At 44.0% G+C, this 23,592-nt stretch overlaps 1 protein-coding gene across 1 annotated transcript in view; it reads left to right on the top strand.

The window, feature by feature from the left end:
- The window catches only part of GLG1 (golgi glycoprotein 1), a 121,655-nt gene that overhangs the window by 83,610 nt on the left and 14,453 nt on the right, over positions 1-23,592 (top strand). Inside the window, exons 5-18 of the mRNA XM_018061700.1 lie at positions 727-930; positions 1,848-1,919; positions 2,842-3,025; positions 5,707-5,921; positions 8,142-8,263; positions 9,728-9,829; positions 11,614-11,767; positions 12,720-12,857; positions 15,017-15,103; positions 16,346-16,408; positions 17,159-17,272; positions 18,118-18,206; positions 20,222-20,339; positions 21,915-22,007. Coding sequence (XP_017917189.1) covers positions 727-930; positions 1,848-1,919; positions 2,842-3,025; positions 5,707-5,921; positions 8,142-8,263; positions 9,728-9,829; positions 11,614-11,767; positions 12,720-12,857; positions 15,017-15,103; positions 16,346-16,408; positions 17,159-17,272; positions 18,118-18,206; positions 20,222-20,339; positions 21,915-22,007 — 1,755 coding nt within the window. The remainder of the gene's footprint in view (positions 1-726; positions 931-1,847; positions 1,920-2,841; positions 3,026-5,706; positions 5,922-8,141; positions 8,264-9,727; positions 9,830-11,613; positions 11,768-12,719; positions 12,858-15,016; positions 15,104-16,345; positions 16,409-17,158; positions 17,273-18,117; positions 18,207-20,221; positions 20,340-21,914; positions 22,008-23,592) is intronic.

Here is a 23,592-nt window from a genome sequence, read left to right as displayed (position 1 = left end):
AAAATTTTTCATGTTGTGGTTGCTATGGGGTTGATGCAATGTACACTTAAAGATAATTGGATGGTTTTAGGAAAGCTCTCAAAAGCAGTTTGTGTACTTGGTGGTAATCTTGTTAAATCACATTAAGATAAATCTGAAACATCAAAGTGAACATTACTCTAAAAGTAGGGGTCTTTGTGGACAATAGAAAATAGAGAAAGAGGGTCTCTATAGCATATTTCCTCACTAAATGTCTTGGTTTGTCTTATTTTTTAAACTCGACTAAAGCACTGTTATTTGAGAAACATGTAGCTCTTAGAGGTAAATGAGCTGGGATTCTTTAAAATTGCGACATTTTGTGACGTCCCAGGTGTGGGTTCAGTCTCTGGGGAGCTATCCCACATGCTGTGTGGTGCAGTCACAGAAAAAGAAAGAAATTCTGACATTTTAAACTCTAAAAGTCAGGTTTCTGTTTCTAGCGCAAACTGAACAGACTTAGATTTCCCAGGATCTGTATTTTCTGTTTATAGCTCTCGAGTATTAACATTCTTACCAAAGATTATTAAGGACATCTTCTGTAACTTCCACAATGAGATTGGACCCCACCCTGTGTCTCAGTAGAACATTAGTAAACTTCTGTGCTGAGGTTTTTTGTTGTTTTTTGTTTGTTGGTTTTAACTAAATGATGTTTATTTTGAAGCTCATCTTGGTGAGAGTTTTGAAATGGTTGTATCCTTGCTATTTTAGGATGCACATTCACAGGGTGAGGTGGTGTCATGCTTGGAGAAAGGCCTGGTGAAGGAAGCGGAAGAACGAGACCCTAAGGTTCAAGTCTCTGAACTCTGCAAGAAAGCCATTCTGCGGGTGGCAGAGCTGTCCTCGGACGACTTTCACTTAGACCGGCATTTGTATTTTGCCTGCCGAGATGACCGGGAACGTTTTTGTGAAAATGTGAGTCAGCTCAGAAACTGTTCTTCTTTGCTTCCTTTTCTTCCTAGTTTCTTTCTTTTCTTTCTTTCTTTCTTTTTTTTTTGATACTTGATTCCAAAATTAAACCAACGCTGTCACATGTAGAAAAGCCACTGAAATGGAAGGTGGAGTAGGTCCCAGGAAAACAGGAAGTTATCTGGGTACTGGCTGCTCAGGCCAGAGGTGATATCTAGGGAACACTTGGTGTCAGTCTCCACTGCAGTGTTCTTTCTACTTTATCTCACTTCTCAATTCAGTTCTTGGAAGTCTGTTTTACATATAGGAATCCTATCTTACCAGGGAATCCCATTCACGTATATCCCATGGCTAAAACTTGGCCATATTACATATTTATGTTGAGGTGGTTTGGGCTAAGATGAAGGAAATAGCAGACAGCCAGCTTTTAAAACCAAGTCCTTAGTTACTCCCTGCATACTCTATAGAACAACTTTCTAACCCTGTAGTCAGAAATGATCGCCACCTTTACCACAAAGGACTGAAGAGTGTCTCGTGTGTGTTCCCACTGTGTCTGCTGTTGTGAATTAATATATCGGAACCACTGAACAGAGCCACTGCCAGAGTTTTACCGACTCTAACATTAAGTTATAAGAAGGGAGACTCATTGACCTTTCTCTTGGTTCACTAATTAACAGTAAGTACATCTGGGAACACGTGACAGGAGCCAGACGCCATGGGAAATTTTTTTTCCATATTTACTGCAATCATTGTTTTCTTTCAAAGGCTGCTAAATATTTTAAATGGCTGAGTCATGTGTTCAAAGATAGTCAGCATTATAATAATTTAATAGAAAGTCCTATATAAGATTATGGATTATGCCCAGCATAACTACTTAGCCAGTGATGATGGTGATGGTGATGGTGTTGTATTCCATCTTACAGACACAAGCTGGTGAAGGCAGAGTATATAAGTGCCTCTTTAACCATAAATTTGAAGAGTCCATGAGTGAAAAAGTAAGTATTTCTTTGAAACAGATCAGCATTTTATTCATTTTCCTAAAAGCTTTCTCAGATCCTCTCAAACAATATAAACTCATACCAAAATACAAAATACTGATATAGCTTAACCTTTCAGAGATAAAATACTGGGCCTTTAGTAGGAAACCAAAGCATATTAAATGTAAACGAAAAAAGTGAAGCTTCTCGTGATATCTGGACTTAGGGAAGTCAATGGGGAATCAATTTGGGGAGTAAAATCAAAGAATTTTAATCAAAGTTACACTGAACCCATCCCTATGTACTCAAGAAGTTTCGACTAACCAAACCAGTGTGCTTCATAGGCAATTAGCGACTGAATTTCTCAGCAGCTGCCTCATTAAGCATTCTCATTACTGTAAGTCCTCTGTCCCTCAATGCATGCAAGACTCTTATGATTTTTAAAAGTAATTATTTGGGGCCTTGGTGTCTTGTCATTTACTTTCCTGTGCAGCTGAAGAACTATTTTTTATTTCAGTTCCTTATATCATTTACTGTTGAATAATTTAAAAGTACAGAGTGGAACTTCCAGGGTGTTATGTCAGTTGCCACTTTCATTCTGGTGAAATTTACTTTATTTGTTGAAGAGGAAAAGAATACATTGTCAAGTTGATGTATGAGAATCTACCAAATATTTATGTGTTTGGACAGTTGCTATTGCTGCAACAATCAGCAGCTCACCATAGAATTCCAGAGTTGCCCACTCATACATCGCTCCTTCTTGCCACTCTGTTTCAGCACACTTGTGCTCATTTTAACCAAACTCAAACACAGACATCTTGCTAATGACTGCAGTTGCTTATTGTGCCTGGCCATGAGCCTCTGCTTGTCTTAGAGGCACATGTGAGCAGCTGGACCACGTGAGCAGTCTCACAGCTCTCCTGCTGCACTCTCTCCTCAGTGTCGAGAAGCACTAACAACCCGCCAGAAGCTGATTGCCCAGGATTATAAAGTCAGTTATTCACTGGCCAAATCCTGTAAGAGTGACTTGAAGAAATACCGGTGCAACGTGGAAAACCTTCCCCGGTCCCGGGAAGCCAGGCTCTCCTACCTTCTGATGTGTCTGGAGTCAGCTGTGCATAGAGGTGAGAGTTCATTTCTTTTTATCTTTTTCCACTCCTTTTTGGATCTTTCCTCCTGTGTTAGCTCTTTTGAGTACACCTGTCCCTGTGACTCAAGAGTCTATGGAAGCAGAACTCTAGGCTGAGTGCTTGGAGGCCCTCAGTCTTGTTGAAGGCCTTTCCTCTTAATGGCCTTAAATTCTGTTTTTCTTTATGTCCCAGCTTTTTTTTTTTTTTAAGTTTTACTTCTCAAATTCGAATTTTTATTTTTAAAATGCTTGTTGCACAGCAGTTTTAGGAGAGTCAGGGAAGTATAATGATTTAGCACATTAGCTTTGGGTCAGAGAGACATCAAATTATGACTCTTTCAGCAAACTAACTGGCTGGGTGAGCAATGTTTATGTTTCTTAATCTCTCTAAATCTCACTTTTCTATCTATAAAACAAAAATACATTACCTGTGTTGAGGTGTTCTTACGAGGACTGAACATATTTGACATAGCACTTAGCATATGGTAAGTGATAAGTACTATTATTAGTCTAACAGTGTTTATGAAGAAATTAAACAGAAAAGGAAGAAAGGATTATCTCATAAGGTCAGACTCAGAGTCTGTTCAGTCCAAAAGTGAATCCTTGACAAAGGAATCAAGAAGGATGTTTAAAGGTCAGGGTCCTTAAGAAAGAGCACCTCTTGGGCCCTTCCTGGAGGCCCGGTGGCTGAGACTCCGTGCTGCTGTTGCAGGGGTGAGGGTTTGCTCCTACATGCTGCATGTTTTGGCGTAGCCAAAAAATTTTTCAAAAAAAGGAATATTTCTTAATATGGACTATAGGCTATTAAAAATGAAGCTCCTAGCTGCTTAATGAATCATGCCGGGACAATTGACTAGTGATTAAAAGTTAGGTGGGAAAAGATCAGTTGTTAAAGCTCAGAAGTTTGTGGTAATTTTTTTTTTTTTTTTGTATCTGGGCAGTTAAAATCTCTTAAAAGCCAGTAGAATAGCAACCAGAGAGAGTGCATGGTCTTGGACCGACTACCAAACAAAGGACATTTTGAAGGCAATTTGGAGAATTTTGATTATGGTCTGGGTATTTGATGAAATTTTCCTGAAATGTAAAGGTGGAGATTGTTGACTAGTAAAGGCATATCATAAAACAGTATGACATCTAATTTGGTATTTAAAAAACAATGGATAATCTTCTTAAACTGCAAATTAACAGGAAACACAAAAAGACTCAGCAAGTACACACCATAGGCTATGAACAGATAATTCATAGAAGTTCTATAGATTGTTGGGAGTCCCTGGTGGCTCAGACAGTCAAGAATCGACCCGCAGTGCAGGAGACTCAGGTTCGATCCCTGGGGCAGGAAGATTCCCCTGGAGAAGGGAATGGCTGCCCACTCCAGTAATCTTGTTACCACTAAAAAGTCTGACCACATTGAGTGCTGGCAAGGGTGTGAAAGGACTGGAACTGCACTGCTGATGGGAATTTAAATGGCGCAGCCACTTTGGAAAGTAGCTTGCCAGTTTCTTAAAAAGTTCTGTATACATCTACCTTATGACCCAGCCGTGTAACTCCTAGATGTTCACCCAAGAGATGGGAAAGCACATGTCCACATAAACTTTCGTGCATGAATGCTCGTAACAGCTTATTTGTAATAGCCCAACACTGGAAATAACCCAAATGTCCATAAATGGTTTAAAGAATTTTAAACAAATTGTAGTATAACCACATAATAGGATGATATTACTTGGTGGTAAAATGGAACACACTATTGATTCATGGTTGAAACTTAAAAAGTCTGAAGTCAGACCCCAAAAAGGAGTTCATACATAGCATGTGATTCCATCTATATGAACCTTATTTACATGAGCTTCTAAAAACTGCAAACTAGTAAACCAATCTGTAATCATAGAAAGCAAAGCAGTGGTTGACTGGGCGTGAGGTGAGCGGTAGAGAGAAAGGGGAGGGATTCTAAAGGAACATGAGGAAACTTCTGGAGTTGATGGATGTATGTTCAGTATCTTGATTATGTCGATGGTTCCACTGATGCATATGTATGTCAGACTTATCCAGTTACATGTTTTAAAAGTGTAGTTTGTTACGTGTCATTTATACGTTGGTGGTAAATAATTCACCTCCAGTGCAGGAGATGCAGATTTGATCCTTGGGTCAGGAAGATCCCCTGGAGAAGGAAATGGCAACCCGCTCCAGTGTTCTTGGCTGGAGAAGCCCACAGACAGAGGAGCCTGGCGGGCCACCGTCCGTGGGCTGCAGAGTCAGCCACGACCGAGCGCAGCATGGCGGCATGCCGCAGTCACGTTGTTGCTGTTTTTTAATAAGTTTTCGCAGATGGCATTGACAGCTCAAGGAAGAGTTGGGGAGCCGTAGTGAGTGTCTGAAGTTTTTTCCACAAGCTTAGAGGCTGTAAGCCAGGGATTTTCCTGGCTTTCATTTCCACCCTAGTAGTTATACTGATAAGACTTCTGCTGGCAAAACACATGCATTCTTAGTTCAGTAGCGTAGATCTGTGTAAGACAACACTGACAAGGTAAGCCCTAGTCTTTGGAGTTTTATGCTGATAAAGCTTTTGCTGAATTCTCAGCTTTTCAGTCGTGTATTGGAGTCGAGGGGTAGACTTGTGCTTCCCGTGGGTGGCAGCATCTGACCCCGATGCCCGCGGTGCTGTGCCTTGCCTCCGCACAGGGCGGCAGGTGAGCAGCGAGTGCCAGGGGGAGATGCTGGACTACCGCCGCATGCTGATGGAAGATTTCTCTCTGAGCCCCGAGATCATCCTGAGCTGCCGAGGAGAGATCGAGCACCACTGCTCTGGGCTGCATCGGAAAGGGCGGACCCTGCACTGCCTGATGAAGGTGGTGCGGGGGGAGAAAGGAAACCTTGGGATGAACTGCCAGCAAGCGGTAAGGACCCATTTTCTCCTGCCATTTTTGATGTTAAAACATTTTATCTGCTGAGGAACTTCCTCTTCCTGAGCTTATTTATCTGGATCATCTGTGTCATCACAGTGAACTTTAGGTATTAAGAACTAGGCAAAAACTGAAGATAGATGATCTAGAAGGAGAAAATGTTCTCAGTTGTCTACTTCATTATCTGTCCTCAGCCAGATGGAGGAATGTTCTGCAGTAGTTTGTTTCTCAGAGTTTTCTTTCTTGATACAATAGACTTCCACACTTGTCTGTGATTGACCATTAATTTTCTTTGTTTTCTGCCTGGTGGCTTTGATTTAGTGATCTGTTAACAAACTGTGAAGCTTCAGAATAATTATTAATGAGTATATACCCTTCCAAATACCCTGTGAACATGAACTTAAATTCTTTTCAGCTATGACTGAACAAATCTGGGCCCAGTCTCTCCTAGACCAAAGAGACTGCTATTTGTCCTCTAGACGAATGATTTTTTGGAAGTGTTTTCTTGGGTTTTTCTAAGCAGTCAGGGAAGGAATAGATGTATAATCACGTAACCATTCACGTCCTTAGTTAACGTCCCGTGCTGCTGTCACTGGATTCTGGTGTGGTGGTGATCCCTTGAGCTGTTAACCTCCTGTTCTGTCGGGCACTCACTGTCATCTTTTAGAACCTGCAGTCTGGTGCATGCATGGAGGATGCTCAGAGTTGGCCTGTCAATCATGGATATTTAATTGATACGGTTCTTAGAGAAATTTTCAGACTTGCATGATGCTTAATAACAGTCTCTCAAAAAAAGATGTAAATATTTTGGTCTTCATCAGCAAACATCATAAATAAAATTGGTAGTCATTTGACAGTAGTAATAATCTTCCTACTGACTAACCACTGCATTTTGTGGCTTCTTCAAATTGCCACAAAGAATTGGTATAAATAATTTCCATCCCAGGAAATTGGAAATTTTTCCTATTTCTCTCATCTTGTTTGTTGACTTCTTTGAGAGTAGACAGATTTGGGATTTTTCTTTTTTCATTTTCTTTTGATCTTTGTTCTCTGATCAAATATGTGATGGGGTCAGTGCTTTTGTATGAACCTCTGTAAGCTTGTAGGTAAAATGTATGAGGCTCAGAGAAGGCTCCTACAGAGGCTAAATCTATGACACAAAATGGTCTCCAATTCTTTAACTTGGAACAAAGGGAACCCCAAGCAGAAGGATTGTAGTTTTCAAATTTGCTTTGTGTTATTTAAGATTTCCACCCCAAAACACCATCTGCTGCCCATCTGTAGTAATAATGATTATTTTTAATCTGTAAAAAGCTTTGCAGCTTACACAACCTTCTATATATTATTCTTTGTTATAATCCTCCGCAGTTAAAAAATCTGGAATTTAGAGGTTAATCAACTTGCCTTTGTTCTCAGAGCTAATATCTGGCAGTGCCAGACTATTAATAGAACTCAGGTTTTCTCATCCTTAATTTAGAGCTTTTTCTTCTGTGCCCCAGCTGCTTTCTCCTCAAAGACAGAAAAAAAAGAATCTGAGGCACATCTTCTCATGCTTTCAAATGACAAAGGTTGGAAGCAGAAGTAAATGTTAAAGAATAAATTCTCATTTTCAGCTGCATAGTAACAAATATTTTTCTGTATACTGTGATAGACAAGCTCTGGTTTATCTCTTAGGTATATTAAAAAAGTTGAGAAAAAATAGGAAATTACAAGTAATATCATATTCTTATTTTCTATAATTGACATTTCTTACAACTGAAAGCTCACATCTCCTTTTAATGAACCAGAGTATACTTGTTTTATGCCAGTGTCTTTGCAGCAAAATTCAAATTCTAGATTTTTAAGACCAAATCAGATCTCTTATTGGAAATATCTTCTGTTGACTCTTCTCCACTCAGGTCTGGCTTGGCACTGAATATCAAATTTACAATAATTTGATTAATAGATGTGAGGATAGAGGCAGCTTTTATATTGTAAGGTTCTTTTGTTCTGCAAATACCCAGGGATGGTTCATGCAGGTAGGCAAGCTATCCCTACAACAAGTTATAATCCTGCAGAGTAGAGGAACCAGTTGCAACATGTTTGACCAGAGCTGTTGAGCTTGGCCAGTGACAACCGTATCCCATACTGAGAACTGATTAAAGATACAACACTGCTCACCCTAGATGTTAAGTGGCTTGCTTTCTTCCTTCTTTTTTTTTTTTTTCCATCCAGCTTCAAACACTGATTCAGGAGACTGACCCTGGTGCAGATTACCGCATTGATCGAGCTTTGAACGAAGCTTGTGAATCTGTAATACAGACAGCCTGCAAACACATAAGATCCGGAGACCCAATGTAGGTTATCTTGTTTGTGGTATTTATCCACATATTGTATCTGGCAGCGCAACATGGGGAACATAGCCTCAAATGACTTTCAGATTGTTCAACAACTGAAATTTCATGAAACAGGAACACATACCAGCTTTTGTTAAGACTAGTGTTGGGACTGAGACCTGGGCTCTGCCTCATCTGTGAGGTAGAGAACCTAGTCCTGGCTTTGTCGTGATGTCTGTTGACAGTGACTGCGAATGCACAGTCTTAGACTTAGGTCACTGAATCGTTCTGCTTAATGGCCAAATAAAAGAGAAAGTCTCAGGATAAAATGATACATGCTCTGTTTGGCTGTATACTTTCCATTCCATTTGTATATTGACTCATATACGTTGGCTTCTTGACAATTATTGGAGAGTAATTAATTATACTTGAAATAAAACACAAAATGTGGTGGTTGGAAGGGTTCATTGTGGACACCGTGAACTCTGAAGTTATATCCAAGATCTAGGAAAGCTGTAAAATGCTATGATAAATCACTGGAGTCTCACGTATTGATTTTATCCTATATAATATACAAATAGCTGTTAAAACCAGGTTGCAGGAAAGAACAGGTTTCCCATTCTGCAAAAATCTTTATAGCCTGCAGCCAGCAGTGCCCAACTGTGTAAAACAAATGCAGCCCACGTTTCTCACCGTTCTGCTATGCATACCCTCCAGCTGTTCATGCTGGGGTAAGAGGTTAGAGAAAGGTCTTCTTCCTTAAGGAAGGAGGTTGGAGGAAGTAGACAGACACTGTGAAGACTGACTATTTACCAATAGGAAAACAACTCGGCCAACTGTTAAGGAGGCGGGGGGAGTACCTACAGATAAAATAGATATAAGATACTATCAATTAAATGCAGGATGTAGACCTTTTCTGGGTCCTGACTTGAACAGACGTGAAAAGGCATGAGACAATTGGAAACATTTTGAAAGCTGACAGGATATTTCATTATGTTAAGGATTTTTAAATTAATTTCTTTGATGGATAAAGTTATTATGTTTCCATATTATAGAGAAACATGCTGAAGTATTTACAAATGAAATGATAGGGTATCTGGGATTTACTTCAAAATATCATCTAAGGGGGTATAGGGTTAAAACAAACTTGGCCATAGATTGATAAAGCTGTGGGAGGGGAAGATGGATATTATATGATTCTCTACTCTTGTATGGGTTGGAAGTTTCTCATAATAAACAGCTAATTATAAAGCAGCTGCACGCAGATCTTGTATAAGCTGAGTGCTCAGTGCTAAGTGGCTCTGAAGTTGATAGAAGGCAGAGTCACGGTTAGGTTGAGTTAATCTGAGTGATTCTTGGGAAAGTGAGTTCCTGATTGCCTAGGAAAATAGCTGAATGGCTTTTTCTGCAGACAAGGAAGTACGGTATGAGAGTTCTGAGCCAGAACTGCCCCTTGTTATAATTCCACCCCTGTTTTCTGCCCAGGATCCTCTCGTGCCTGATGGAACATTTATACACAGAGAAAATGGTGGAAGATTGTGAACACCGTCTCTTAGAGCTGCAGTATTTCATCTCCCGAGATTGGAAGTGAGTATTCTGAAGCCATAATAAGTGTAAGTCTCTGCCTATTCTCCTGGATAGTCACTGTCCTTCACATTTATTTTTTTAAATAATCACTAGTAATTTGTTTTTGTTAAGTTGTGGGATAGCTGCCACTTTGATCTCCAGAAAAACCTCTTTCTTGCTTTCAGAACAGTATCTAAAGGCAGAGACAGCCCCTGCAGGTCTGTCTCCGTGTCCCCATTAATTACTACGTTGGCAGGCAGGGCCAGGTGTTTCTGATATTACAGACATCCATCTGGAAAGAACTTGGGCACCTGTGGGGCAGCGGAAGCATCTTCAAATACATCTCTAAGAAGAGAGTAGTGATTTTTAATTTTTATTGATTTGTCTTGGGTATGGGATTTTACTTTATTTCTGTGACTAATTCAAAGTCATTAAATTTATCCTATCTTAAGAAGCTCATATCAGTAAATGGCAACTTGATTGTCTTCTCATCCTGTTAACCAGACAAGCAGGGAGGGAGGTGAGCTAAAAGACTCTCTGTCATAGTCAGAATAACTGTAGTGTTGGTTGCAGTCTCTCTCTTTCCACACCTTATTTTCCCTTCCCGCCTCTGGACCAGGCTGCTCTTCCTGCCCCTCAAGTTGAGCTGCTTCCTGATTCAGTTGTTTTTAGCCGTTGTGCTTTGGTCATTTTTTTTTTTTTCTGGTGATTAATATGTGTTTTACCCCCATACTTTACTGAAAAGAGATTATTTGAAGACTCAGTGTGTTTTTGTTTCCTCAAGTTAGCTCCTGAAAGGACTTCAGAAAGTGGGGTGGGAATTTCCTCATGCTTACTCATGCTGTCTAAACTGAAATAGCAAAGAGCTAACTGAGTCTATTACCTTAAAAAATTATGTCTTTGGGTTTTGGTTTCTAATGTCTTTTGGTTTTTTTCTCTTCTGTGATTCCTTCGTCCATGATCAAAAGATGCTTCACAATCTTCATACTTTTAATTGGAAGATAATTGCTTGATAATATTGGGTTGGTTTCTGCCATTATTCAGCGTGAGTCAGCCATAGGTGTTTGTATGTCCCCTCCCTCTGGAACATCCCTCCCACCTCCCACCCTGTGCTGCACAGTCGTTAAAGCTGCTTATTAAATATTAGCCTTTTTCCTCCCATTAAGTAGCCCTCCCGTCAAATTTGACAGTATCATGTAGACAGAATGAAATGTCCATTGGTCTGATTTGGAGATGCCTCTGGCTCATCACCTAACTCACTGTCTCCAGAGTCAGAATTAACTGTCAGAAAAGTTTTTAAATTGATAAGCATGTACAGGTACACTAAAAATGTAACTGCCTTACCTCGCATAGGAAACTGCTAGAAAGGAACTTGATTATCTTGTCCTTTTCTGATCTTAATGAATCTAGTATAGCAGGTTGGATTGAATTATACGCACACTTGGAAAAAAGTGTTAAGGAAAAGTTGCAAAGTGCCTGGTGATAGCTACAACCCTTGTTGTCTCCTTTCAACCAGGGCATGTGAATGCTGAGTCTGTTATTGTAATGTCGTGTGCCTTACACTGCAAGATACCGTCTTTGAGGTAGAACTTAAATCTTCTGTTTTAAGGGTTAAACTTCTCCAGATTGACTACTATGTGTTCTTGAAGAACAGAATTCAGAAATATACTTGTGCTTACCTGCTTTCTCCAGTACCCTAGAAATGATTGTCGACCGGTACGCAGACAGGCACCTTGCGAAACCCCTTAGCATGTCATTGGGAGGAAAGGCATAGAAAGACTGTCTCTGAACTCTTAACCTTACAGGCTGGACCCTGTCTTATACCGCAAATGCCAGGGAGATGCATCGCGTCTTTGCCACACCCACGGTTGGAATGAAACCAGTGAACTTATGCCTCCGGGAGCTGTGTTCTCCTGCTTATACCGCCATGCCTACCGCACTGAGGAGCAGGGCAGGAGGGTATGCACTCGATACTGACTGCATTTCTTCCTGTCGGTCGTTTGTTTAATTCGTTTGCTACAAACTGTTGTGATTCTTGTTCATCCTAAGACAACTGTCAGTGTATCTGGCGAAGAGGGTTACTTCATTACTTGAAGGTTCTCCATTCAGTGACTGTACATAGAGTTGTTCTACCACCTTCTTCCCATCTGATTTTATGTTTTTAACAAAGTGAGAGGACATTTCCGGTTTTTCTTTATGTTACCAAAATCTAAATAGATAAGTAGATAGATTCTGCCACCCTAATTTTATATAGCTTTAAAGACCCATTAGAAGCTCTTACCCAAGACGTAAAGGGCTGTTAGGCGTCTGCGCTTGGCGGAAGGACCCGTAATGCCTGTACTGATGAGGCCTCCCCCAGGTGCACTGGGGCGCTGCAGCCTCCTCCCCCACTCCTGGTATTCCTCTGCCCCGAGTGCTGCCTCTTGTTGGGAAATTTGTGTATGCTTGGCAGCATTTGCTGCCTGCCGGTCTCATACTGTTTATTCTCTCTTAAATCAGGACCAGCATTCTACTCCACGTTCACAGAGTCGTGGCACATCAGTTTAGCTAAACAAAAAAACTCTCCGCCTTATCCAGACAGATCCCGTTCACATTCTAATCGACATTTGACTTACAGTATTATATGTTTCATGTGTACAGCGTAGTGACTCGGGCCTAGCTCACATTTATCAGGATCCTCTGGGAAAAGGATAGTGTTTCATACAATATTTTAGAAAATGCTGAATGTTTCATCACATTCCAAGAGGTAAAGGTGTTCAGAAGCCTCCTAGAACATTTAATTTTTCTTCTGGAGGAGATGAGATACAGAGTTTGGTTCAAATAACTGTAAAGATGTATCAGTTTTCTGATGATAGATTTTTCTGTGTCTCGTGTCGTTCGGTTAGTATTTTGCTGCTTATTTCTCATATAGCTCTCACGGGAATGCCGGGCTGAAGTCCAGAGGATCCTCCACCAGCGTGCCATGGATGTTAAGTTGGACCCCGCCCTCCAAGACAAGTGCCTGATCGATCTGGGGAAATGGTGCAGTGAGAAAACAGAGACAGGGCAGGTAGGTGGCAAAGCGACCTGTTTATCCCGTGGTGACAACAGTAATGCTGGTCCCGACGAGCATTTACGTGGGCTAGGCACCGTGAAATCCATCTCCACGGACTTCACAGAGGGATTTGTTATGTTATTTATTGTTCTCTCTATAAGAAATCCTGAGGAAAATGTTCCCTTTGGTCTCTGTAATTGTACTTCTCCTAAGCAGCTAGTTTGATTTAATGTTACAGTTATTACATTTTATAACTGATTGTTTTCTCTCCTTGTGTTGCCTCTTGAAAATCCTTGAGCCAAAAATATAGCCTTCCTTTAGCAAGCGTATAAGATTTTGTTGTAGGCATTTTGTGTACTGACTTGCTACTGCTTCATTCCACTTTCCTTAAAGTTTCCCTTTTTTTTTTTTTTTTAACTCATTTTTATTTATTTTATCTTGCCTTTTTTTTTTTTTTTCTTTTATGAGGTACGTCAAGTCCTTTTGAGGGAAGGCAGGGTATAAATATATACAGGGTATAAATATTTACACTGATGTGTAAATGCTGATATGCATGAATAGTGTATGTGCTTGCCCTACCACAGATCTAAAAGAGATGTGGGAATGGAATTACATTTTCCACTTGTAATTGATACAACTGATGTTCAGAGAAATGAAGTGTATTGACTTTCTTGCTCAGAGCTCATAACCCTAGCCAGGCACTTGTTACATTTTATTATATAACCTCTTCAGGAAAGTGTAGAAGAGGACTAGTCCCAAGAATCAGGTACGTGCTCTAAGTGGCTTGTTAGGATCTTGTGCCTAGTTAAAACAAAAAGAAAAAAAAAAAGATATGTAAGATATGTTACTGCATCCAGTGCAATAAGTGGGAAGATGGCTTATCTTTCATCTCTAGGTGAAGGAACCCAGCAGTACGAAGCAGCTGCTAGTTTAAAGCCCCGTTAATACTAGAACGAGGCACGAACAGTTCCAAAACACCCTCTGGGATTAAACTAGTAAAAAGTCACATATGCAGGAACTGGACAGTTTTTTAAAGCAACATAACGCCTACTCAGATCTGCTGGCCTGGGAATATCATTTTTGGCCGTCTGTTTCCTGGGCCTGCTGTAGTTCTGTCGAGTTTATTGTTAGAAAATGCCATATAATTTAGCTTTCTGCTGCCTCTATCTAATGAAACAAGGGATGTGGTCATATGGAATCCCACGAAGCAGTTTCCTTTCATACCCTCTGTAAAGTAACAGTGAGAAAGCTTTACAGCCCATCACTATTGAGTTAAACTTAGGAAATGAGCTTACAAATGGAATTCTCCCTTTAGCCGTTTATCTCCTCCCCAAAGTTTTATGCATTTTCCTTTAGGGCCGCCCGCCCTCCGCGCCCTTTCTGACTCTTGCATGACTCCTGCAGTCCTTCTCCCCCCCTTCCGTTCTGATTCCAGAACAGACTCTTGCAGAATAGTCGGGAAGTTAGACTTAATCCTTTAACAGAGCCCTTTGCTGAGAAATAGCTGTTCATGTGCTTTGGGAAAGTAAGCTAGACGCAAAACGTAAGACCTCTAGGTGTGATAACAGACCGGTGTTGCAAGGTAGCTCCAGCTCAGCCCCCAAGTAAGACAGCGATCAGTTACTCAAGCTCCAGTGCTCACCGGTTGTGCAGGTGCCCTCGGAGGATCCTTTCATGCGGGCAAGGGCTGGAGTCCCAGGCTTGATTTGCAGGACCTATTCATTCTCCACTGTGTTTTAGACCCTGTGTCCCCAGGCTGCTTTGCCCATGAGGAGTCTGAAAATACGCCATCTCTTGCACTGTATATTTTGTCCAGTGATTATCATGAAAGTACAGATTAGCAGGGTGCTGACGGAATGGAATGGAGGCCTGTAAGAGCTTCAGACTCTGAGAACACCTGAACGTTGCCTCTTTGTGGCCTTACCAGTTTGGCCTTCTGAAGGATTGGCATGGTTGCTGTATTTCTTTGACCCCCTTAACCTCCCTGATACGTCAAATCATTCATTATCTTTTCAACAATCCCAATTGGGGGAATCAAGTAAAGCTTTAGCATTTTGTTCAGTGAAGTCATTTTAAAAAGAGGAAACCTCTGTAAAGGAAGTGGACACTGTTACCTCATCTCCTTTTGATCGTTGGTATAATTAACATGCTAAGAGCGTGCCTTTTCCTTGCAGGAGCTTGAGTGCCTCCAGGATCATCTCGACGACTTAGCTGTGGAGTGCAGAGACATAGTCGGCAACCTCACCGAGTTAGAATCTGAGGTACGCAGTTTGCAGCTAGTGGAAGGAAAGTGCCCTGCCAGCAGCCTTTCTTTCCTTCTTAGTTCTGCTGCTTCTAGACTCTTGAGAGAGCAGCTTCTCTGTAGAACAAAAGCAACCTTGTCAGATTGCCTGCTTGCTTTATCAAGAAGAGTATTGTGATGCTTCCTGAACCCCTTTCCTCGTTTCTCCAGCATTTAGCCCTTTGATCTGCTTCATAAATCGGAATTAACACAGTGACTAGACCAGTATTAGTCACATTCAAGGATAGCCCAAGCACTCCTATTCTGTTATCCTTTAGCTCTTTCAGTTAGATCATTTGGTAATATGTGTTCACTGAAATAAAAGCCTGGAATTTGCAGTTAAACGTGGAAGACTGATTACATGTGTTTTTCTTTGTTCCATCCTAAAACCCACTAAAATATAAAAAGTGAGATTTTAAAAAGCTTCTAAGCATAGGCATACTATTTCAAAATACAGAGATTATCATTGAAGGGGAGGCAGTTAAAAATGCTTAAGTTGTTTTGTAGGGCCAGACATCAGGGAAACGGGGAATTGCTGTTTTATCATTAGCCTTTTAGAACTATTTAAGTTGTCAAAATGGGCGATATATAAAATTATATTTCTCAGGGTCTTTTTTTTTTTCACTTCTATTTTTCAGAAGTGTGCTGCCTTCTGTTATCCCGTCAGCTTCTGTCTTATCCCCATCATCCTTGTGGGCTAATGAGGACATTCTGGGGTGTGCAGCTCTTTAAAGGACAATGTTATTTCAGCAGCTGGTGCTGCACAGCAGTTACTGCCCTAGAAGGCGGTTAGTGTGTGTTCCCAAAAGGCAGCGGTTTGGCGTCTGGTCTGATGGCAGGGTGATAGATGTCAGTTACTCCTGTTTTCATTTTGAACTACTTGGCTCTGGGGAGAAACTCCAAAGGCTTTACATACTCTAGTATTATTTGTAAATTTTGTTTTCTCCCCACTGCTCTTAATCCTGCCTTCCCTCTTGTTCAAGCGCAAGGGGAATCTGCCTCTGGAAAACTCGCCTTCCACAGTGCTGTGAAGGAACATTAGAGGAGGAGCGTAGCACCTCTGTTCACGCTGAGGCGCTCACTGAAATGCTGGGAAAGCTCCCAAACGCACTTAATGGGTTATTTACCCATCAGATGACACTGACGCAGAGAAAGAAACAGCTCCTTCCCCCACCCCTGGCCCTTTCTAAAGCAGAATTACTCATGTTTTAATTTTCTACAGGATATTCAAATAGAAGCCTTGCTGATGAGAGCCTGTGAGCCCATCATTCAGAACTTCTGCCACGTAAGTGACATCTGGAGGAACATGGGTTAGAACCAATTTCACTAGGGCTCTGGCCCCCACGTGCATTGGACTTACAATGCCCACATTATTCCTGAGTGATAACCAACTTTAACAAGTTAAAGTTGAAAATGTAAACAACATCAGGAGGAGTCAGGAGGAGTCTGCCACCCTGGGAAACCCTGTTTGCTGACCCCTCGTGGACGGCCAGAGAGGTGGTTAGAAGCCCTTGCGAGATGCCCTTTGTAAGGGAAGGAGAAGGGGGAACCCCCTTGGCAGGACTGAGTTGCCTTCCATACATACCACCAAGGTTTGTTAACAGTGGGGTGTCGCTCCCCTTTCAGCTGTCTCCTTCTACCTGCTGTTGAGGGAATTCTGTTACTTTATGACCCACTGAGCTACCTGAATTGTGGGAGTGAAGCATACTCAGGATCCATAGGAGTCTTGACAACCAGGAGACGATGTTAGGTGTTACCCCCAAGCCTGCTGCTTGCTCCATATAAGGAGAGGAGTTAAAAGGACTGCGTAGCACACGCTTTTATTGGAGCTTCGTACAGGCAACTGGCTGTGTAAATCTCCTCTCGCTGAGCCTTGGTCCCTCACTTCTCAGGCTTGTTTGCACATAATGTCTGGTGTGCCTTATTTGTAATGGCTCTAGAATCAGTCGCGTTTGCATTTCTGCCTGGGCTGGGGTGCGGGGTGTGTTCAAGAATGGTTACAGATGGAGTGTTGAGTGTGCGCTGCCTTCCCCAGGATGTGGCAGATAACCAGATAGACTCTGGGGACCTGATGGAGTGTCTGATTCAGAACAAACACCAGAAGGATATGAACGAGAAGTGCGCCGTCGGAGTCACCCACTTCCAGCTGGTCAGTAGTGCCCGGCACGCCCTTCTTGTCCCCAGTGATTAGGCTGTTGAACCTATTCCTCTTTCAGCACATCAGAGCACCTCTTCAGTGAAAAATCATTTTTTCCAAATACCTGTTTAGTGCAGCAGCTCAGATGGGTATCAGTATACTAGGAGCTAAGGTTTTCTTTCTTTTAAATCATGCTGCCCAGGTCTGGCATTTGAATAAGAAGATTAAACCATAGTCTTCGTAGTTACCCCAGGCCTAAGTGAAGTGTTTCTAATAAAGCAAGCACTTCCCTGCCGGGAGGATGAGATCTAGTCATCTTTGTAAAACTGACCTCTTCTTGGGGCACTAGCCTCCCTGACTGCTTCCTCGAGTGCTTCTCAGGGCCTCTGGACTGCGGGGAAGAATAGACACACCCTGCCCTCGGCCATCTGGGTGCATTCTAGTGAGAGAAACGCAAATACCCATTTACATAGAAGCGTATAGTTTCAGCTGAGTTTGTGAAGAAAAATAAAGCAGCGTAAGGCCTGCAGGGTGATGGAGAAAAGAGGACTCGAGAAGGAGGTGTTTGAATGGAAGCGTCAAGGAAGTGAGGCAGCACGCCGCGAGGAGACCTCGGGGGAGAGGCCCTGCCTGTGTGTGGCTGGAAGCCGGCGTGCCTGGGAGCGGAAGATCAGAAGATCGTGCTTCCTGGGAGCGTGCCCTGGAGAGCTCCGCAAGCCAGGGAGCCTGAGGGAGACAGGGTTGTGCCGGCCGGGAGGCAGGCTGCTGCAGACAGCATGTGAGCACAGTTACGCCCGGCACTGCGGGTGAGGCCTTGTCACAGAGCTGCTGATTTTCTTTTCCATCCTCTTGTTCAGGTGCAGATGAAGGATTTTCGGTTCTCTTACAAGTTTAAGATGGCCTGCAAGGAGGACGTGTTGAAACTTTGCCCCAACATAAAGAAGAAGTATGTAGCTTTTAACTGCTTCGTTCTGCCTCGCTGTGGCCCCTCTTGGCTGCTGGATGAGTAGCTGAGATGTCAGGCAGCCAGCCACCGTCTGGGAGGGCAACCTCCTGCACACCCCCTTGGTGTTACGGCCGAGCCACCGTCTGGGAGGGTGACCTCCTGCACACCCCCTTGGTGTTACGGCCGAGCCACCGTATGGGAGGGTGACCTCCTGCACACGCCCCCTTGGTGTTACGGCCCGAGCCACCGTATGGGAGGGTGACCTCCTGCACACCCCCTTGGTGTTACGGCCGAGCCACCGTCTGGGAGGGTGACCTCCTGCACACCCCCTTGGTGTTACGGCCGAGCCCCGTCTGGGAGGGTGACCTCCTGCACACCCCCTTGGTGTTACGGCCGAGCCCCGTCTGGGAGGGTGACCTCCTGCACCCCCCCTTGGTGTTACGGCCGAGCCCCGTCTGGGAGGGTGACCTCCTGCACACCCCCTTGGTGTTACGGCCGAGCCCCGTCTGGGAGGGTGACCTCCTGCACACCCCCCTTGGTGTTACGGCCGAGCCCCGTCTGGGAGGGTGACCTCCTGCACACCCCCTTGGTGTTACGGCCGAGCCCCGTCTGGGAGGGTGACCTCCTGCACACCCCCTTGGTGTTACGGCCGAGCCCCGTCTGGGAGGGTGACCTCCTGCACACCCCTTTGGTGTTACAGGCCCCTGGGACCCGACCCTGTCTGGGAGGGTGAACCTCCTGCACACCCCTTGGTGTTACGCCGACCCGTCTGGGAGGGTGACCTCCTGCACACCCCCTTGGTGTTACGGCCGAGCCCTGTCTGGGAGGGTAACCTCCTGCACACCCCTTTGGTGTTACAGCCAGAGCCCTGTCTGGGAGGGTTGACCCCCTGCACACTTCCTTGGTGTTACAGCCAGACCCCGTCTGGGAGGGAGACTTCCTACACACGCCCTTGATCTTACAGCCGAGCCCCGTCTGGGAGGGTGACCTCCTGCACACCCCCTTGGTGTTATGGCCGGCCACTGTCTGGGAGGGTGACCTCCTGCATACCCCTTTGGTGTTACAGCCGGACCCTGTCTGGGAGGGTGACCCCCTGCACACTTCCTTGGTGTTACGGCCAGACCCTGTCTGAGAGGGAGACTTCCTACACACCCCCTTGGTGTTACAGCCGGCCACCATCTGGGAGGGTGACCCCCTGCACACCCCCTTTGGTGTTACGGCCGGGACCCGGGCTGCCTGGACAGAGCCTCTCTGTGGCAGCCGAGAGCCACACCTGGCGGTAGTTCTGAAGTGGGGAGACTGTGGTCTAAAGGAGCATTGTTTCATTTCCCCGTGCAGACCGCCTAACTGATGGAGCAGATACAGCTTTGTGTACTTAGGTGAGCAGGTTGCAGTGTGGAGAGGAGGTTAGCTGATGTCCTCGGGCATCATCCCATTACATCATCTCTCAGGGAAGCCGCACAGGCCTTCACTGAGTGAGAGAGTAGTAAAGAAACAAACACTTCATTCATCTAGGAACCAGGTCCTAATGAGGAGAGCGATGAGCTTTGATAGCATGGCTTCCCAAATTCTTCTATGCTGCTCTTCGCAGAAGTGAACTTCTGGAACGCATTTCCCCTCAGATAAACCAGGTTCCCATTTTTGCTTAGGTTTCTATCCTTCACAGTGTAGCAAAGACATTGTCCAGAGTTGAGAGTGGAGTAGCATTCCCCTCTGGTCACATGTATTTGACAAGTGGTAAACTGTCCTTGCACACACGTCCCCTCTGTGGCCTCCCCACCAGCCAGGCATGTTGTCGGCATTCGGGCTGGGGCCCAGTGTTTGTGACGTGTACAGTCAAATTGCTGCATTGAGCGCTCTGGAAACACAGTGAGACTTAACAGGAAAGGCATTCAGAACATGGTAAAGGGGTACATGGGCCCTGGAGGGCTGGTGTGGCCCCTGCCCCAGCCCAGGTCTTGGCTGTCTGCTTTTCTGTGGCTCCAGCCCAGTTCAGGCCTCTTCTTTCCATGCAGGGTGGACGTGGTGATCTGCCTGAGCACCACCGTGCGCAACGACACTCTCCAGGAAGTCAAGGAACACAGGGTGTCCCTGAAGTGCCGCAAGCAGCTACGGGTGGAGGAGCTGGAGATGGTAATGCCTGGGAGCACAGCCTCTGGTCCCAGGAACCACAGGGCAGGGTTTAGAGAGCTGGGTGAAGGGCGAGGGCAAATGGGAAGATTTTAGCCACAAGCGTGATGGTAGACTTAGAGCTGTGTGCTAAAGTTTTACCAGAGGACAGCTTCTCATTTCCCTTTTTTTTTTTTTAACATGATTAAGTATTTTTTACCACATGTAACTGGAAGCCCAGCTGTAAGTAAGACAAGCTGTGAGCGTGTGATGCCGGTCATTGCATCAGTAATGTCCTCAAGGGTCGAGGTCTCTCCCTTTGTGCTCTGCTGTCCTTGGGCACCAGCGTCGTCATTAAGGCTGGTTTCCCTCACGGCTGCACAATGCCTGCCCGCAACACCCGGGCCACCTGCTCCAATACTGGTCTCCAGCAGGAAACAGAAACGAGAAAACTGACCTCGCATGAAACAGAGGCCCTCCTCTCCAGTTGGATTGTGTAGTTTGAGATCTGTGCCCTGTCCCCCGTCAGGGGAGGCACTCACTGATGAGCTTACTTATGATCAAGGTGACGTGGGTGTTGGGAAGGCACCCATTGTACACTGTGAGAGGACACCTTCCACTTTACGTTTGAGGTGAGGCCCAAGCCATGTTAAGACAGCTAAAAATATGTATTAATTTTATGTTTTTTATTTTGAATCGTATTTATCTCACCTCAGTTCAGTTCAGTCGCTCAGTCGTGTCTGACTCTTTGCGACCCTGTGGACTGCAGCACTCCAGGCCTCCCTGTCCATCACCAACTCCCAGAGCTTGCTCAAACTCATGTCCATCCAGTCAGTGATGCCATCCAGCCATCTCATCCTCTGTCGTCCCCTTCTCCTCCTGCCTTCAGTCTTTCCCAGCGTCAGGGTCTTTTCCAGTGAGTCACTTCTTCGCATCAGGTGGCCAGAGTACTGGAGTGTCAGCTTCAGCATCAGTCCTTCCAGTGAATACTCAGGACTGATTGTCTTTCAGGACTGATTTCCTTTAGGATTGACTGGTTTGATCTCCTTGCAGTCCAAGAGACCCTCAAGAGTCTTCTTGAGAAGATTCATTCTAAGCAGGAAGTAGTAATGAACACCAGAGAATACTAATATCCCCAAAGTTGCATGACCAGGTTTCCACAGGTAGAGGTAGTAATTCAGTGATAATTATGTTTTAAGTGGAGCTGGCCTTCGCATCCTTTTATAATAGAAACTTTGGGTCCCTAGATGTGAACGTGGCTCTTTCAGTAAAATAATAAGTGGAATCCTACTTCCATATGATTTTAGCTTTCAAAGTGGTTTCCACATCATACTACCTTATTTCATCTCACAGCAGTCCTGTGAAGGAGTCAGAGCAGAATGGTAGCATTTCATTTTGCAAAGAAAGTCCAAGGCCGTGAAGCTAGATGGTGGCCAGACTGAGACTCAGCCCTCCTCCCATGATCACAGTGGCCCCTGCTGCTGCTTAACTGGATAGCAGTTATGGGCACCAGACGAGGTCAGGTTGACAAATGGGTAGAGCAGTTGATCTCACCAGCGCAGAGTAAGCTCACTTTCCCATGCTGGCTCTCTCATGCAGACAGAGGACATCCGCCTGGAACCAGATCTGTACGAAGCCTGCAAAGGTGACATCAGGAACCACTGTTCCACTGTGCAGTATGGCAACGCGCAGGTAACTTTTGGGGTTTTATTTTTTGATGGTGAAAGTAGTATGAAGGTATCTTTTTAATAATTTTCTGCGGGTAGGATAGGTCCCATCCTGTCCTGCCTGATCATCCCTTCTTAAGCCACCTCAAGCAGAGTACTTTTGCTCACCTTCATTCCTCTTTGCCACCGATTCATTCTCTTCCTTCTCTCTGGTTACCTTGACCTCCCCCACCTTGCCTGCCTAGTAAACTCCCAGTGATCCTTCCAACGCCTCCTCCCAAAATTCGTTTTTCTCTTGTTTGGTCTCGTTGCACAGAAGTTCTTAACTGGAGGTCACATAAGAACCACCGTGGGAGGTTTTTTGGTTTTCCCCTCTAATTCACAGAACAGGGCCCTAGCCAGAATCACCAGGAATGAGATGCAGTAAAGTGCTTTTGTTTCAGTGTTCTTCTGATGTCGGACCTACCTCTTGTGGCTCGTGGCATTGCCACGGTGCTTCAGCCTCAGAGATGACGGCCTCGTTGTCTTCCAGTATCTGCTGCGGGCGATGCAAAGACGAGTATCAGTCTGATTCTCAGCTCTGTGTGGTTAATCTACCTCTGAGTTTTCTCTGTGTCTTTAATGATCTGTAATCTCACTGTGCTATAGTTAGATCTGGATTTTGTTTTTATTATCCTTGTTGCCTGTCTCCGAATTCATGTCTTTCTTCAGTTCAAGGAAATTCTCAGACATTGTTCTTTCAAAAATTCCCTTATCCTTCCTCCTGGAACTCCTCTTAGACATTTGGAACATCTGAATCTGTCCTCCATGTCCGTCTGTCTTCCACGTTTTTCCTTTCTTTCTCTCTGTATACCACACTCAGGTAGTTCTGCAGTTCTGTTTCCCAGATTCGTAATGTATCATTTTAGGCTTTCCATTCTGCTCTTCAGAGAGACCACCAGTTGGGTTTTGTCATTTCTTTTCTTTTTTTCCCCAATGTATGTATTTTAATAGAGAGCACTTACAGTTCCTTCTGCCCATCCCTTTTGACATTATTCGTTTTTTAATGCATATGCCAGGATCCCCCAGTACATTGTTACTAGGCTGTTATCAGTTAAATCAGCTAAAAATAGGAAAAAATTTATTTTTTTTCCTTCATTTTTTTTCCTTTTCTAATGCTCTTCCTTTCTTTATGTAGATCCAAGGTTTTGACCTATGTATGTTTTCCCTTCTGCCTGAAGGACTTCTTTTCTTAACTTTTTTTTTGAAAGCTGTATGTATGGATAATGAATTGCTTCAGTTTTTGCTTGTGTGAGAAAGTCTGTCTTCATTTTTTTTTTTTTTTCTGTCTTCGTTTTTGAAAAACAGTTTTGCTGGATATAGAATGCTAGGTTGATGGATTTTTTTTTGTCTTACAGTACTTTATTTCACTCCATACTCTTCTATGCATAGTTTTGTTTCTTGTTTTGTTTGGTTTTTGGTTTTTAAGCCGTGCCATGCACACAGCCTTTGGGATCTTAGTTTCTTGACCAGGGATTGAGCCTGCACCCCCTCATGGGTAGTGTGGAGTCTTAACCTCTGGCCCACCAAAGAAAGCCCTGCAGCTTCTGATGAGAGGTCCACTGTCCATC

The sequence above is a fragment of the Capra hircus genome, chromosome 18 (assembly GCF_001704415.2).
Source record: "Capra hircus breed San Clemente chromosome 18, ASM170441v1, whole genome shotgun sequence".
NCBI lineage: Eukaryota > Metazoa > Chordata > Mammalia > Artiodactyla > Bovidae > Capra > Capra hircus.
Note: the sequence above shows the minus strand (reverse complement) of the source record. Positions and strands in the feature narration are given on the sequence as shown.